General features: G+C 48.7%; 6 protein-coding genes across 6 annotated transcripts; 4 read left to right on the top strand and 2 right to left on the bottom strand.

Moving 5' to 3' along the window:
* Positions 1-315: 315 nt before the first annotated feature.
* On the top strand, positions 316-901 carry BDQ94DRAFT_173026 (uncharacterized protein; the record flags this gene model as incomplete). The annotated part of the gene is made up of 4 exons (XM_026772080.1): positions 316-471; positions 536-565; positions 624-698; positions 773-901. 4 exons carry the CDS (start codon positions 316-318, stop codon positions 899-901), a joined length of 390 nt encoding a protein of 129 aa, XP_026623351.1.
* A 601-nt stretch (positions 902-1,502) lies between these two features.
* BDQ94DRAFT_181637 (amine oxidase, flavin-containing superfamily) lies at positions 1,503-2,947 on the bottom strand (the record flags this gene model as incomplete). Its single annotated transcript, XM_026773939.1, has 1 exon — positions 1,503-2,947. The coding sequence occupies exon 1, from the start codon at positions 2,919-2,921 to the stop codon at positions 1,503-1,505; it is 1,419 nt and encodes a 472-aa protein (XP_026623350.1). The 5' UTR covers positions 2,922-2,947.
* A 3,198-nt stretch (positions 2,948-6,145) lies between these two features.
* Positions 6,146-6,772, bottom strand: BDQ94DRAFT_173024 (uncharacterized protein; the record flags this gene model as incomplete). Its single annotated transcript, XM_026772079.1, has 1 exon — positions 6,146-6,772. One exon carries the CDS (start codon positions 6,770-6,772, stop codon positions 6,146-6,148), a length of 627 nt encoding a protein of 208 aa, XP_026623349.1.
* A 970-nt stretch (positions 6,773-7,742) lies between these two features.
* BDQ94DRAFT_161381 (fungal specific transcription factor domain-containing protein) lies at positions 7,743-9,987 on the top strand (the record flags this gene model as incomplete). The annotated part of the gene is made up of 6 exons (XM_026769378.1): positions 7,743-7,871; positions 7,929-8,525; positions 8,584-8,735; positions 8,792-8,956; positions 9,018-9,356; positions 9,435-9,987. 6 exons carry the CDS (start codon positions 7,743-7,745, stop codon positions 9,985-9,987), a joined length of 1,935 nt encoding a protein of 644 aa, XP_026623348.1.
* Positions 9,988-10,633: 646 nt separating this feature from the next.
* Positions 10,634-11,458, top strand: BDQ94DRAFT_181636 (alpha/beta hydrolase; the record flags this gene model as incomplete). The annotated part of the gene is made up of 3 exons (XM_026773938.1): positions 10,634-10,966; positions 11,009-11,059; positions 11,120-11,458. The coding sequence occupies 3 exons, from the start codon at positions 10,634-10,636 to the stop codon at positions 11,456-11,458; spliced, it is 723 nt and encodes a 240-aa protein (XP_026623347.1).
* A 2,051-nt stretch (positions 11,459-13,509) lies between these two features.
* Positions 13,510-15,698, top strand: BDQ94DRAFT_181635 (sodium:solute symporter family protein; the record flags this gene model as incomplete). The annotated part of the gene is made up of 4 exons (XM_026773937.1): positions 13,510-13,779; positions 13,840-14,101; positions 14,157-14,434; positions 14,496-15,698. The coding sequence occupies 4 exons, from the start codon at positions 13,510-13,512 to the stop codon at positions 15,696-15,698; spliced, it is 2,013 nt and encodes a 670-aa protein (XP_026623346.1).

Below are 15,698 nucleotides of genomic sequence, written 5' to 3'. Positions count from 1 at the left end.
TTGCCTATTTTCTGATAGAGGGCGGGCAGGCTTATTTGCCCATTTCCGTCGGCCATATTACCTAGAAAGAGCGGAGCAAGCACCTCTACAGAGGGCATCAAGGCTCATGGCCAGCCGCAGTAGCTGATGTCGTGCAACGCTTAGTTTGGTGCGACTCGACGTTCCAGCAACATGGGATGCAATAAAGCACGTCGAGGAAGTCTTCTTGCTTTAAACTACGGTGTTCATCCTTTCGCTTCTATTCTACAATTGCAACTATCACATTTCTCGCAAGGCTGCTTCCAAGACTCGCACCGATCGTTCATTTATTGCAAAATGCCGAGTCATGCTGGTCTCTTCACTGCCTTCACCGGCTGCGTTCTGGCCATCGATAACGACAATCGTCTGACTCTCCACCCGAAAGACCATCAGCCTGGCCTGAGGGATAAGCTCCGAGCTAATGGAGAGTTCTGGCTCTGTCGCGATGATGGAGTTAGTTGCTCTGTGTTCCGATTCGTTGCCAGTGGAAGCTAATGACTCGTTTTTGCACTCAAAGCTGATTGGGAAGTTCGGAAACCCAGACAAGGTAAATCACTCACCGTTTGCTACATCGAGTACACATCATCTCACTCAGCCGTCTCTAGGTCGTCTTTCTGTATGATAACCAGGAGTATAATATCTGGATTGAGACACGTGGTTTCAGCGATGGCGCACTGGAGGTAAGCTGGCTTGTCGCAGCATTCGTTGCTATTGGGTCCAGCGTAACTGACGCGTGGCCTCCCGGTTATCATAGTACGGGCTTATCCCCATCATTCCTGGCGGAGACTACAGTAATTCCTTCTTGGCTGTTAACGACCAGACCGGGCGGTTAGAAATTGTCAAGCAGTGGAGACAGGAAGCGAAATTTCGTTGTGTTGAGTAAGAAATTGCTAGGTATGATGAGGCCAGCTCGGGTTGATGCAGGACGGCCCCGCGACGTCTGTTGTTTTCGTGATTAATTTGGCAATCAATTGAATTTCATGGAATATTTAGCAATGATCTGATATACTTTTATTGGTCTTGTCCGACACGAAGTCGGAATAAGGTTACACCTGTCTCGGGACAACAGTCTGTGCGCAGGTCTGGTATCTCGTACTTCCTGATCGGGGAATATGTAATTGGCCATGTCCGATCTGGGTTATCGGTCACGAAGCGTCTGTGCGAGGGAATGACAACGTCTGTCCAACGTTTCACAGGCGACCTTGACAACCGGCTCTCCATCGCTGACGGCTTCAGTCTAGGCTGATTTGTTCAGTTATTTCCCTGCCCCATCGGATGGGCGCACATCCACGGAGCTTCGGAAATTACATGCCGTCTCCGCGGTCTGGCAGGATCTCAGCTCTACTTCTTCCCGGGTGGCTCTCGCAAGGACTGCAGCCTTTTCGCAAGCCAAGGTTAATGACCTACGTGGACTCGATGGAAGTGGTACACTAGGGTCTGCTGATATTCACGGAATCTCTACCTTAATATCAGCCACCAATCTATCACAAAGACTTTAGGAGATGGTTTTGCAACATCTGCTCGGTGAACTCCCAGATCTGCGGTGTGCTATGAGATTCCCACGTGGCCGCAGTGTAAAACGTCCGGCGCTCCCCTTGTAGGGCATTGAGCTCACGGTAGAAGCCGTTTTTGATCGCCTCGGCCGGCACCGTGAGCTGGTATGGGCTGTGGTCCCCGATGGCGAGGAACTCTGGGTCTGGGAAGTCGATTTCTGTCCTCCGGCGAATACTTTCCATATCGTGAAGCATGCCCTGCTTCACCTCTTCCTCCGACAACGCCTTCGTGCTGAGATAATTTGCCACCTTCAGCTCCGACGCCTCCGTAGGCTTGAGCACCAGCATGCTAGGCAGTCGCGGAATCAGGAACGAATCATTAGCCCCGCGGTTCATGTAACACATCCGGTCTGGCAGTCCTTTGATTCGCACCAATGCCGTATAGAAGAACAGATTGTTGAACTGTCCAAACAGAGTCTTCTCCTTTACCCCGAGGTCGAACCCTTTCAGACTGTCCAAGCTCGGCTGCATCGCCACCACCAAGCTCTTCGCCTGAACCGTTGTTTCCTCCTCCCCCTTCCTAACCGTCACATACACCCAGTCCGCACTTTCATCCCGGTCCATGCTGACAACCTCACTCCCCAGCAGCAACCCCTCCTGACCCAGCTCCTTCTCCGCCTCCCCATACAACTCACTGTTATTCCGCCCCTTCGGCCTCACAAATCCATTCCTATCTCCCTCCAATACTTCTAGATTCGCATACTTCATCACGTAAAGCGCCGGCAAATCTGGCCAATTACCCAAGGGATCAATCGAGCCTCCCAAATCCCCGACCCCAGCTTCCAAATTATACTTGCCCACGAACTCTCCGAAAGGCATTACCAAGTCCTCCGGCACAGGATCAGGTAAGTCAAACCCCACCCTCAGATACGGGTACTCTCTCAGCTGCGCGATATAACGATCCATCGCAGCATTAGATTCCGCCTCCGCAGTAGCAGGTATGGCCGTCCCCGTGACGAAATCAAACATGTCGATCTTGTAATCAAATGCCGAGTAGGTCAGCGGGATGTTGAAGTGACCAAAAAAATCCCGCACGATGGACATATTCTGGTAGTAAGTCACCCCGTATTCGATCGGGAGTGGAGTGATGGCTGGGTTGGTGTATGTGGTTGTCTGTCCACCCAGGCGCGGTTTATTGTCAATTACGACAACGGATTTGCCAAGTTGCTGCAGACGGATGGCGGCGTAGGTGCCTGCTGCGCCGCCGCCTATGATGCAGACGTCGCGGGTTAGGACTGGGGTGGCGCTGGTGGTGCTGGTGGTGCTGGTGGTGCTGGTGGTGCTGGACATGATGGTTGTGATGATGTTGAGGGTCATAAGGAACTTGGTGATGGCCGGGATGAGATGCATCTTGACGTAGCTTGGTCACTAAGCACGGAGGATATTTATATTCTTGTCCTTGCGGATGACTCCCCTCGTGTGTTAGGGGACGTGGGATGTGAGATATCTCTCGGAGAAGGGTTGACTTGGTAAGAAGATGAGATGATGTAAGATGATACGCAAAGCCCAGTGCTATATATTCTGGGAAGGAAATGAGGACCACGAATACGATGCTACTATACTTCTGGGACATGATGTTCTTTTATATCATTGGCCGACTTTACAACTTCATGCTTAACATTCGTCTACTACGCAGCTAGAATATGCACCGAAACTGGGCAGACATGCATTGATGTCTACACCAGCATTACAAAACCACCCAGGGAAAAAGCAATCCTTACGACCTCGCATAATCATACGATGTCATCTCCAAGACTGAAAGATCCAAAACACAATTCTCTATTTCTCCTCTACATATTTCCGTATCCCAACACTTGGCATCGGGCCATAACCTTTCCCCTCGCAGAGCGGAGAATATCTGTCAGACCTTCGATCACTCCTTCGTACCACCATTTCAAATGTCACCAAGATTCCACTGCAGCTTATCTCAGTTCCGGCCATATCACTCTCAGGAATGTATTCTCGGGTTGAAAGCTTGGCGATGCAGTCCGCTGGCTCACTTGTTGTTGGTTGATTGAGGGAATATGTATGAAGTCTGGAAATGACTGATCTCTCATGCATCGTGCAGCAGAGGTCGCAATCTTCCATGGCAGTGGCGATAACATTACAAAATGGATTTTTGTCACTCCTCTGGAAACGCTGAGGTGAGGATTCGGCTTCGTCCGTCAGCTTTTTCTAGAAGACAAGGTCGCATTGTTGACTGAAAATGAGACCCCATTATCCCGTCTTGACGTAACTGCCAGCACGTCCATAGCATATATTCCCCGTAAGCTATCAGAAGGGCTAGTCTTACATCAGAATTTCTAGAGATTATGAATTCACAACATGATGGACTTCTTATTAAGTGGATTTCTAGGGATGACTATCACTGCTATTTCTCTAAGAAGACGAAGGATTTCATAAATAGTGATCTTGCTCCGAGCCTCCCTCCCATATTGTCTTCCTTCTGGACCCGCCCATTACTAAGAGGGCATAAATTCAAGCCGGCTTATGTCTTCCAAGCTACTGCAACGCGCCAGGCTATCGACTAACCCGGTAGCGTGGGCAATTATACATTTCATGGTCGATATAACCTCTATTGCCTCTCCCAGTTCCCATTCATAGCTCTGGTTCCGTAACAGAAGGACCTATTTTAAGTACATGTCCTATGATAATAATATGGCATACGCAATTATATATGTCGATATTGGAATGGAATAATTTGCCTGGGCTACTACATAGGGACCATAGTCATCATTCATGATTCTAAACTGAGGCTATGCGTAATATTTTATGAGATGAGATAAGCTGCAGTAAGATCCAAGTACTATCATAGCAGAGGGTCTATGAAATCTACTATCAATATTACTACTATCTTAGCAGTATAATGAGATATTTCTTCAATTGCCATTTGTCGTTACCTCCGAGTTGCCTAAAGAAAGTACCGGCAAGATTTACTAGCGCCAGGTTTGTCATTCTCTTAATTGGACAATGAGTCTTTTATGAAGTCCGAGCCTGTGAATCCGTCTCTGCCAAATCGGAGTACCTCTTGATCATTTTGTCAGTTACATTCATTTCCTTCGTATTCCATAATGTAAACTCAACCTCGTTTCCCTTGCCTTGCCCTTTAGACCTGGAAGGATTGTTTCTACCATGAGGCACTCTCACTAATGTATAACAGCATGTGTTAGATGCTCAAACCTCCCAGTATCCCGTCCTCCGAAACGACGAAGTCGACTTCCATCTTGCTCGGACCCCCATACCAGAGCGAGTAGTCGGTTCTACCTAACACTAAGTCTCTCGTTTTATTGAATAATTCCGAAGGCATCATCATATGCGTCGCATATTGAAGGAGGACCGATTGAGCGGATTGGGTGGAGGAAGAAGACACCTTTTCCTGAGTCATACCGTCTTTCGTTTCCGCTATTGCCAGTGTGTCAAATAAGATGGCATCGATACGGGCTCGAGTATGTGCCTCAGCTAGTAGAATCCCTTCTGTCATGATAACTATATCGAGGACTTCGGACAACAAGGATATGCTCTTCTTTCTGGTGTCGGTCGGATTGTCATTGTCGTAGTCGGCTACATAGCCTGCGGTCAGTACATGCTGCATATGAAAAGAATTTTGTCCCCAGGGCTCATGTCCTTCTCGAAGTGCGAGTGGACCAATCATGCCGATGTGATGGAAGAAGGAGTGCAATATATATGCACTATGCCTTTCCCTAGTATCAACGGGGGTGTATATTGTGGAAATCTGCGTATGGGATTTATTTTCTGTGTATGCTGAACACGAAATCCATGTTTTGGATAGTCCCCGCAGAGCAGATACTGTGGATAAGCGGTTTTATCTAGGTAGAAGGGTACAATTAGATAATCTGGTGTGTCAATATTATGTTTTTCCACGGAAGCCTTTGGGCCTGATTATACTATGTGAATGTCTGACACTTGATGATGGGTTTTATGCAGAATATAGGCAGTATTATTAGTATTATCAATGCCATATATTTATATAAAACCAGATAGAAAGGCTATTGATAAAGAGAACAAGGGAAAAAGGAAAGACAGGACATCCCAGGTGGCCCAGGCCAAGCTTTTATAGGTGGTTTCGACTGTTGGGGCAGGGAATGGTTCCTTGTTAATCTGTGAACAATGTTCACTTCCAACATTCCCGTCTGATCATTATGTCCATATTCACAGCATAAAGCGCTTCGAGTATGCAGAATTCCAGGCTATGATATTCAAATTCGTGCCTTCACGTCAAGGTATTCCAGTCAGTATGATATATGTGTGAATATTCGAATGTGTGGGGTTCCGCGCTGTTATGCGGGCTATACAATAAAATGCAAAGATAGTCCACAAAGTGTGCAAAGCAAAGGCTATCATAGTATTGGTGCAGTCTGTACTAGAAATTAGAGTGTTTCCAGAGCAAGGGAATGTTCTGAAGTACACGCCATATGCCCTACCCTAGACACAAAATACACTGATCACAAAACAAAACCATAACACTCTCTAGCCTTCTCCCCGGCGACTGAGTTCAGGGCTTGGTCTTAATTTTATCCTGAACCTGAATCTCCCTCATGATAGGTATCAGCAGTTCAAGCGCCATAATCAACCTTCAAGCCAATCTCGGGCATGATCCTGGAGGTCTCCTCCAACACCTTGTAATTCTCCAGCGAGCTCAACCGCACCAAAGGTTCATGGAGAGAATGGAAGCCAAACTGCGCTCTGATCTCATTCAAGATATCATAAACCAAATCGGCATCTCCATCCAGTAGCCACCTGTCCCCCCTAACAATGGGATGCATTGCAAAAGAGCCGCCGAATGAACGCACAGCCCGGAAAAAGTGTACGTGTCCCAGCCACACCTTGGCAACATATAGACCTTTATCAGGCGGCAACCTTGAGCCAGTCTCAGCACACAATTCGTGCGCTCTTGCGTCCAAAAACACAGCTGTTGGTAATCCAGTGCTTGGTTCTGTATCGCAGCCGACGAGAATGATGATATCATTGTAGTCCTTGTGCACGAATTTGCATGTCTCGTACGCGCTCTTTCCCTCGAAAAATCTTCTTTTGTAGACGATAGTGTAGTCGAGAAGGTGGAAGCCACTTTGGGTTTTCGAACGGGTGATAGGGTTGTGTTTTTCGGTGAGGACCTGTTTCAAGCGCTCAGCCCAGCGAACAACATCACAGTCCGGCAAGTATGGGCCGAAGACTTCGGACATTGTGTTGTTAGGGATCGTGGTGCTGTGACTGGTGGTGATTGTGATTTCGGGGGGAGTATTTGTGACACAAAAAGAACTGTTGTTACAAGTTGGTTGCTATCAAGAGCATTATCGTCTTGGATGTGTGGTCGATGACATGAAAAAGTCCAGTACAAGACACCCCATCGAAGCCATTATAACGGCTTTCTGCGAGTACGTTATTTTTAGTACCTGCTGGTTATCAGATACAGTGACTTGTGAGCAAATTATCTATTGAATGATTATTTGGAATATACCATGCCCTTCACGTATGAGCGCGAAAATTGCCTAGTTATGAGCAGATTATGAGTAATACCAGCCACATATCTGGGTCATGAGGGGACACAAAAATGCATAGACAGATAACAGACAATTCACAAGTCAATTCAAATAACCGTTTTCGAAGGCAGGACCCATCTACTTATAGGCACATGCTCTGTCTCATAGGCCACGTGGGGACGAGGATCCTGACTATTGGATGTTTCCACGACAAATTGACAGATGCGCTCACGTTAATCAAGTGCATGTTAAAGCTTATACGTTTGTCTTCACTCGACTATCAGATAATTAATGTATGAGAGCCTATTACAGGAACCTCCCGTCCATAACTGCTGTATCGAGGCGGTCAGAACAGACAATATGGGTATCCCCAGCGTCACCGGCGATGGGCTACTAGCGCAAGCCATAGATGTTCAACAACCCAATCAGCAACCTGCGACTGATCCCTACACAGTAGAGTGATCCACCCTCGTACAGATCGAAAACCGGATTTTACGGGCGGATGAATTATCCATCGCCGCTCCACGGGACCCCCTTGGCTGACAGGTTTGACCCTGTATTACCAGCACAACTCCTTCTCCAACTATAACTCCGTGCCACTGGCAAGGACTACCGACAATTATTTGTCGACCGCACTATCAACCTCCAATATTTGTCTCCCAACATTGCCATAATGCAGCCCATTACTCCGGCTCCACGGCGCCCAGATACCTCTGACCCTTCCTCTACCCCCAATGCCTCGGTCCCTCGACTTCGCAAGGCATCAACAGCATGCCGGGAGTGCAAGCGAACTAAGGCGAGGGTGGCATCAATTCTTGAAGTCCTTACATGTCTAAGTTTTGACGCTGAAATATAACAGTGTCATATCAGAGAAGGCGCCTCCGAGTGCGACCGATGCACCGAACGTCACCTCTCGTGTGTGTTCGACCTGGAAGAAGACATGCGGCGGAAACTGGCTCACAAGCGGAAGATTGAAAAGCTAGAAGAGGAGCGCAATGACTTGCTACAGCTAGTCAAGACATTGCAGAATAGCTCTGATGCCAATGCTATGCAAGTGCTGAGTCTCATCCGAAGTAAGCCACCACTCAGCAAAATTAAGCTTTACATAGATAAGAACATCTCCGAGCATGAGCAAGAGACCACACCGTCCTTGGCTGAAATCCACAATCAAACGTCGATGCTGGAAAACGGAAACAAACGCACGTACTCGCATAGGGCACTGACTATCCAACGTCTGGTGGATATACCGGTCTATCGTATTCCAGCCGCCCCGTGGACCTCAGTCACTGAAAGTGATGATTTTGTATCTCATCTGATCTCCCTATGGTTGACCTGGAGTTATCCGTTCTATAATTGGATTGATCGAGAGCTCTTCCTTCGTGACGCTCAAGAAGGGAAGTCGAATTCTCAATTCTGTTCACCGTTTCTAGTGAATTGCATTCTGGCCGAAGCATGCGTAAGCTCTCAAGTCATCACAGAGCCTATGTTTGTGGTCCGCTAATTGGCAAATCCAGTTTCATTCCGATTACCTGGAAGCGTACGCCGACCCCAATAATCCAGATTCAAGGGGTATACATTTTTACGAGGAAGCGCGGAAGCTCTACGAGAAGATAGAGGGTCGGCTTGATATGCCAACTATTCAAGGATGCGGAGTGCTGTTTGTGTGGTGAGCGATCCCCCCGATAAGTTTTCTTACATTGTCATTGAAACCGAAGTATACAGTATGGCGATTATGGGAAAGGACCGCATGGGTTGGTGGTATCTCGGCCAAGTTCGCAGCATGGCTGAGGAATACGCCAAGAAGCATCCTAACTCGCCGTCTGATACCCCTACCAGGGAAAGTCGCGCGATTGACAATACCATCTGGGGAATCTACAATCTTACAGCGCAAGTCTAGCTCACACCTGGTGGTACTCCCATTGTTTTCTAACCCTAGGCTATGTCCTAGAACGGCATCGATTTCGCTCATGAAGCATATGGCTATTGATCGTCCAAATCGACATCTCCTGCCATGCGATCATTCCGAGGATGATACCTGGGCCGCGTACCCGCGACAAATGGACACAGTTCAATCTCACATCCCCTGTGTGCTGAACAGCTTCACTGCGCTAAGTGAGATCAACGTGAATGCGAGTCGACTCGTCTTCGCAACTGGCCTCAAAACACCACCAGGCGAACTAGAGAAGACCCTGAAAGGTATCCAAGCACGGCTAGATGGCTGGAGGAATGACCTTCCTACATGTCTAACTCTCGACAATGCCACTATTCCTCAATCGTTGAGTTTGCAGTAAGGACCATGATCCGCCCCGGTACCCGCAACACCATGGCTTAAAATCTCGCTACTGACCAACCCACCTACATCCAGTATGCTCTATCACACCGTGGTAATAGTGCTCTGGGGCCTCCTCAAAAAGGAAGCCACCGACGATGAAAACAATATTAAGATAACCCGCGAAGCAGCAAAGAAAGCATGCGTGGATTCCGCCCTAGCAATCGTCAATCTTCTACACATTCATCGAACCCGGTGGGGACCGGATCATATTTCACCAACTACCATTCACTGGGTGAGTATGGCCCTCTTCACCATGGTAGAGGACCTTGACAACAGCGAGCATCGCAATGCCTTCACTAAACTTTGTGTTACCGCTCGTGCCTTTTCCCAGAAATGGACTCTTATGAAGGGTATTTTGCGGATGTTGCAGGTTTCTGCGCAGAAATATGGGCTCACGCTTCCGCCAGAGGCTCGTGCTTTGTTTGCAGATCTCCAGAAGATGTGGGATGAGGGCCTTCGTGATCAGATTCGCAGCCTTTATCCGAATCCTATTTCGTTGTCCGAGACGGGTGGGGACCGCACCCTCGATGAGGCGGAGCTGGACAGTTTTCTGAAGAAGTGGGATAGACTTGAAGGCTTTGAATAGGAAGTAGAGGATTTCTGATTGGGTAGGTATGCACAATGCTGATGGATCCAATCGTCGGTACAGGTTTCTTAGGGAGCTATGATCATAATTTGGGCTTCCCACTAGATTGTTTTTCTTTGAGAAGCAAGTAACACTGAAGCTGTGTTCTAGTACTACCTCGAAACGCAAGTCGTCGTTTCTGAATGTAGTACATTATAACCCCGAAAAGAGGGGAACGGCGATGATGCGAATGGGAAATGAGGCAAAGATGGATGGCTGGTTCTCTAGTGACCGGACTATAATAGGGTTACATCTGAAGTCGGATCTGAAAATTCTGGATTATGTCTTGAAAAGCTAGACAATCTTGTCAGTGCTTGTTTGGATGATTTTGACCCAGCGTTCTCTCTATTGGGATTCAATAATGAACATTGTTATATCTCAACTGCAGGGAGGGGCCTTTTTCCGATGGCTTCTGCTGATCCGCCAACAATAACGGAATCAGCAGGGATGATCAGCCCCGGATACAACTAAATTAAGGGCTGACATGATATCCGCCCGTCCATTAGTGCCCGGGCGCGCTTATATCTGTCCCAATCTCGAACTTCTTGTTTTCACCTCTACCAACAACCACTTTCAACCATTCACACGAGGCTTAATTACCAACACAATGACCACCGAAAAGCCCTCAGTCGTGCTCATCCAGGGCTCTTTCCAGACCCCCCTCGTCTACGCCAAGTTAACGACAGGACTTCGTGACCTGGGATACCCCGTCATCCATCCATCCCTCCCCAGCTGCACCAATGTAGAGGCGGATGACTTCCCCACCCGCACAATGGAGGATGACGCACGCACCATCACCGAAACCCTACAACAGCTCATCGAAAAAGAGGGCAAATCCGTCGTCGTTGTCATGCATTCTTACGGCGGCATTGTGGGTAGTACCGCTATTCCTCAATTCCTCGCCTACACTTCCCGTCAAGCAGAGGGCAAAAAGGGCGGCGTTTTACATCTGTTCTAATACGCTGCCTTTGTTCTACCCGAGGGTGCATCCGTCATGGGGACGTTTGGCGAGTCGCCGAACAACTATGTGACTGTATATTTTTTCATCAATCCCCTAAAAGACTAAGGACCAACCTAATTCTTTTGCTCTTAGTCTGACGGCCGTTTCCGTATCACCAACGGGGCCGAGATTCTGTACAGCGATCTCCCGGACGCCGAAGCAGCCCTGTGGGAATCGCGCCTCATTCCGCAGTCTCACTTGGTACAAACAACGCCCACGACCCGTGCGGCGTACGAGTACCTGCCATCTACTTATCTCATCTGTGAGGGTGATCAGGCCGCACCTGTCGCATTCCAGGGCGGATTTGCCAAGTTGGCTCGGGCGGAGATTGATCGCTGTAGCGCGGGTCATTCGCCGATGCTGAGCCAGCCGGAGATGCTGGTGGGGAAGATTGCGGCAGTCGTGGAGAAGGCGGTTGCGGCGTCTACTTAGATTACGCTAGAGTGAAGTAGAAATTATCTGATATGTGAGGTAGTCATAGAGATGATGATAGAGATTAGATTAGAATCTTGGGAAGATGACATCTAGAATGCAACAAACACCGATGATCGGCGGTCATTGCCCCTCCCCCTCTTTTCTTGGCTGGCTGTCAGATTTAGTGTCATTGCTAAGCAGTAAACCGCGCGTCTATCTCGGAGACTATAATGTTACCGCGTTCCAAATTGAGAGGGATACCTACTCGGTTGTTCTACTGCGTCTCGTCCCTCATCTTGAATTACATGCCTCTACGCATGTATTGTAGTCTTGCCGAGTAGGGTCATCGACCTGGTTGGGAGAGGCGTAGTGCAAAACAGTCAGTACACGTGGATTCAAAGAGTACTGGTTTTAAATTGTCACTACATATCCCTCGCTTACTTGCAGTCCTACCGTGCATGGTTCCGTGAACCTATATCACATTAGCATACCACACCCCCTTGTCACACCCTCACCTCCCCTTCGCCCAATCGCCGGCGGACTACTGATCAGCTCTATTGGCCATCTTGACGCCCCCAGCGACAGTGGTGGCTTTGAGAATTACAGTTCAATTCATGTATAGAACTCGATTCATTACCTCTAAGAGCCTCCGACCATTCACGCAGAGTGCTCTGTACTGGGTGTGCAGTTGGTGAGAAAGCATACAAGAACATAGTGGCTAAATCAATGCTAGCAATGTCCGGATTTGATTGGCTCTGAGTTTTCAGTGGAGTTGTTTGGTTGATTCGGTCATTTTACATGATAGGAATGGTCTTCGAAAATTGCTCTGTGAACGCAAGTGTGGTACACTCAGGCGCTCTATATATTTTGAACCCATTTCACCGTGATAATCCTACAAGAGCACCTTCAATAATGACGATGACGCTTAAGCTTATGTAGTATTAAAGCTTTAGTCTGTAATGTGTTTCGGCTAAATAGAATTAGCTACGATAACTACCAAAATCAACAGTATAGAATTAGCAAAAATCATATCAGACAGGGTAATTTTCACTCGATGGTGCGCTTCAAAGAAGAAATAAATGATGAGCACCGGCGATAAGATAACAGACACGTGACAGTTTATCAGACAGCGGCCGGAATATCCCCGCCCAACCCTTCTTAGTGCCTTACTAGTCAGGCTGCAATCTCGTTCTTTGTGTAGCTTCACCAAAACCTGAAGTGCGAACTCATAACAATCAAGTACTCTCCCCCAGCTTCAGCTGGGGATCTGTGACCCACTACACACCGACAATCTGGTGACACATAAAATCCATAGTTCAGCTACGAGCATCTGTTATTCTTGGAATGTCAGATGAATCACTAACTCTTATGGAGTTCTTTTTGTTGCTTTGACAGTTTCACCAGACAGGCGCCCCCGTTATAGATGGACTCGGTCGGTTTGGAAGGCTAGACTTGACAGTTCCACAGTCCTTAATCCTGTTTCCCATCGTGCCACATATCGCGGAGTTGGATGTTACTTTGCAATTTGCCGGTCGCTGTCGCCCATTATACGTTAGTTGCTGCCTCAGGCTACAACGGAAGCACAAGAGAAGTCGAGGTGAAGAGCCCAGCATGCGTGATCCTCCTGCATCATTGGGTGCTTGGATCTTCACTCCTGGCCAGCCAATTCAAGGTAGGGTCTAGGTCGTCTTAGATACGCTACTGGCCGACAAAGCCTATCAGATCCCCTCCCGCTGGTGTTGCCATCGGCGGCATGGCGCACGCCATATCCCCTCCCACCAGCAAAGGGCCTCTCAATCTGTGTCTAGCAACTCAGATTATCCACCACGAAGTAAATGCCGTATCTAGCGGCTCACAGCTGCATCCTTGTAGGTTCCCCGCCTTCTTCTCGGCCGGGTTATGTATAACGCCATCATAGCCAAGAACAGCGTGACACTGACGGTTATCGGCGAGCGGCCAAGCATGATGCTCATCCGGCAAATACTTAAGACAGAATGCCTGGCGTCGATGCAACTTTATCGGCAACCCGAGGTTGATGGTAACTTTTGCCGCGTAACGCATTGGTCAACATGGCGGCTGTCGAACTTGTTACGCAAGGGACGGCCTACGGCCTCCTCATCGGTCTTGGTGTGTTCTTCTGTGGGGTGATTCTCATCGCAATCAAGGTGCAGAAGGCGTATCTGTCTGAAGACTCGGGTACGTCGGAGATGTTCATGGTCGCAAATCGATCGGTTGGTACGGGTTTGACTGCATCTGCTGTGTTCTCCTCGTGGATGTGGATCAACGAGACGGTGCTATCGGCTGCGATGTGTTATCGCTATGGATTGGCAGTTCCACTGGTATGTCAGCAGGATGCCTTTTACTTTTATGACAGATGCTGATTTGATCCACTCGTACAGTGGTGGGGATCGGGTCTTTGTTTTCAGATCGCCTTGATGGCTGCTCTTGGTGTCATGGCCAAGATCCGGGTCCCGTATGCCCATACGTCGCTTGAGATCACTCGTATGCGATATGGCTGGATCGGACATGTCATCTACATGGTTTTGAATCTGACAAACAACGTGTTTGGTTGTGCCTCGATGATCTTGACCGGCTCGCAGCTGATAAACGGTGTTTCGGGCATGAACTTCGTTGCGGCGACCATCCTGATTCCTTTGGGAGGTAAGCTTGGGTCATCGCATATCACAGGGTATTATACTGACGAACAATGGCAAAGTTGTTCTTTACACGGCTGTTGGAGGGCTGAAAGCGACGTTTTTGACCGACTTTTTGCATACCACAGTCGCCTTAATCCTGATCATCTATTTCACACTCTCAGTCCTTACTCACCCCGAAGTTGGCGGGTTGGCTGGACTATACGACAAGGTGGTCGCAACAGCGAGCGAGAATTATATCTCCGGTAACTTCGAGGGATCGCTGCTCACGATGAAATCAAAAGGGGCGATTATCTGGGGCTTAATCTTGAAGTTTGGTAACTTAGCTCTGGTGGTCATGGTAGCCTCATTCTTCCTTTCCCCCAGTTATATGGCAGACAATCAGACTCACTCGCATATAGGACACTGCGTTCTGGCAAAAGTCTTTTGCCAGTGAAGTGAATTCTACCGTGCCGGCATACAACCTGGCCGCAATAGCTGTGTTTGGTATCCCTTGGGGCTTAGGCACTGTTATTGGCCTGACCGCTCGAGCGCTCCACCACACTCCCCTCTGGCCCACCTATCCTATTGATATCACGACAACTGAGGTCAGCAAAGGCATGGTCATGCCCTACCTGGTCAAGGCCCTTCTTGGAGAGTCTGGAATGATCGCCTTCTTTGTTCTCTTGTTCATGGCACTGACCAGCACGGTCTCCTCGTCAATGATCGCCGTCAGCAGTATCCTGTCGTTTGATATGTACAAGACGTACATCAACCCCCAAGCCAGTGATCGCCGGCTCTTGGGAGTTAGCCACATAACTGTCGTATTCCATGCGATCTTCATCACTGGCATCTCCATTGCTCTCAACTACGGGGGCGCCAACATGACATGGATCGGTTACTTCCGGCCTATCCTGTCTTGTCCCGGAATCATTCCTCTCGGGTTGACTCTGTTCTGGTCCCGTCAGACCCGCCTGGCGGCTATCCTATCGCCGGTGCTTGGCTTCTTTACTGGTCTTGCGATCTGGCTCGCAACGGCCAAGTCAATGTATGGGGCCGTGAACATGACCACAACTGGAGAAGAGCTGCCCGCACTCTACGGTGCTATCGGGTCCTTCTTCTCACCCGCTCTCTACTCCGTGGTAATTTCTCTGTACCGCCCGTACACATTTGACTGGCGAGAGTTCCTCAGAATCGAACTCGCGGACGAAGCACCGACTAGAGCCACGCCCGCTGCAACTCAAGAGACTAAGGTTGAGGGGGTCTATATCTCGACGGATGCCAGCCCGACGTCAACCCCGAGCCGTCTCAGTCTAGACGACGTTCGTCATCCTTTCACGGAAGATACCCTGCGAAAGCTGCATCGATGGTCATGGATCGCATGGGCGATGTTTGTGGTCTTGGTGCTGATTACCTTTGTGTTGTGGCCGATGCCGCTTTATCGCGACTATATCTTCACCAAATCCTTCTTCTCGGGATGGACCACGGTCGCGATCATCTGGCAATTCTGTGCCTTTTTCGCTGTTGTGGTCTACCCACTGTATGACGGACGGTTCGAAATTGCTAAGGGCGTACAAGGCGTACTGACGTCAAGTCGTGAATTCCTCAACCGACACAAGAATTAG

Source organism: Aspergillus welwitschiae, assembly GCF_003344945.1.
Source record: "Aspergillus welwitschiae strain CBS 139.54b unplaced genomic scaffold BDQ94scaffold_30, whole genome shotgun sequence".
NCBI classification, from domain to species: Eukaryota; Fungi; Ascomycota; class Eurotiomycetes; order Eurotiales; family Aspergillaceae; genus Aspergillus; species Aspergillus welwitschiae.
The sequence above is the reverse complement of the archived record's forward strand: the minus strand, read 5'-3'. Positions and strand labels throughout refer to the sequence as shown.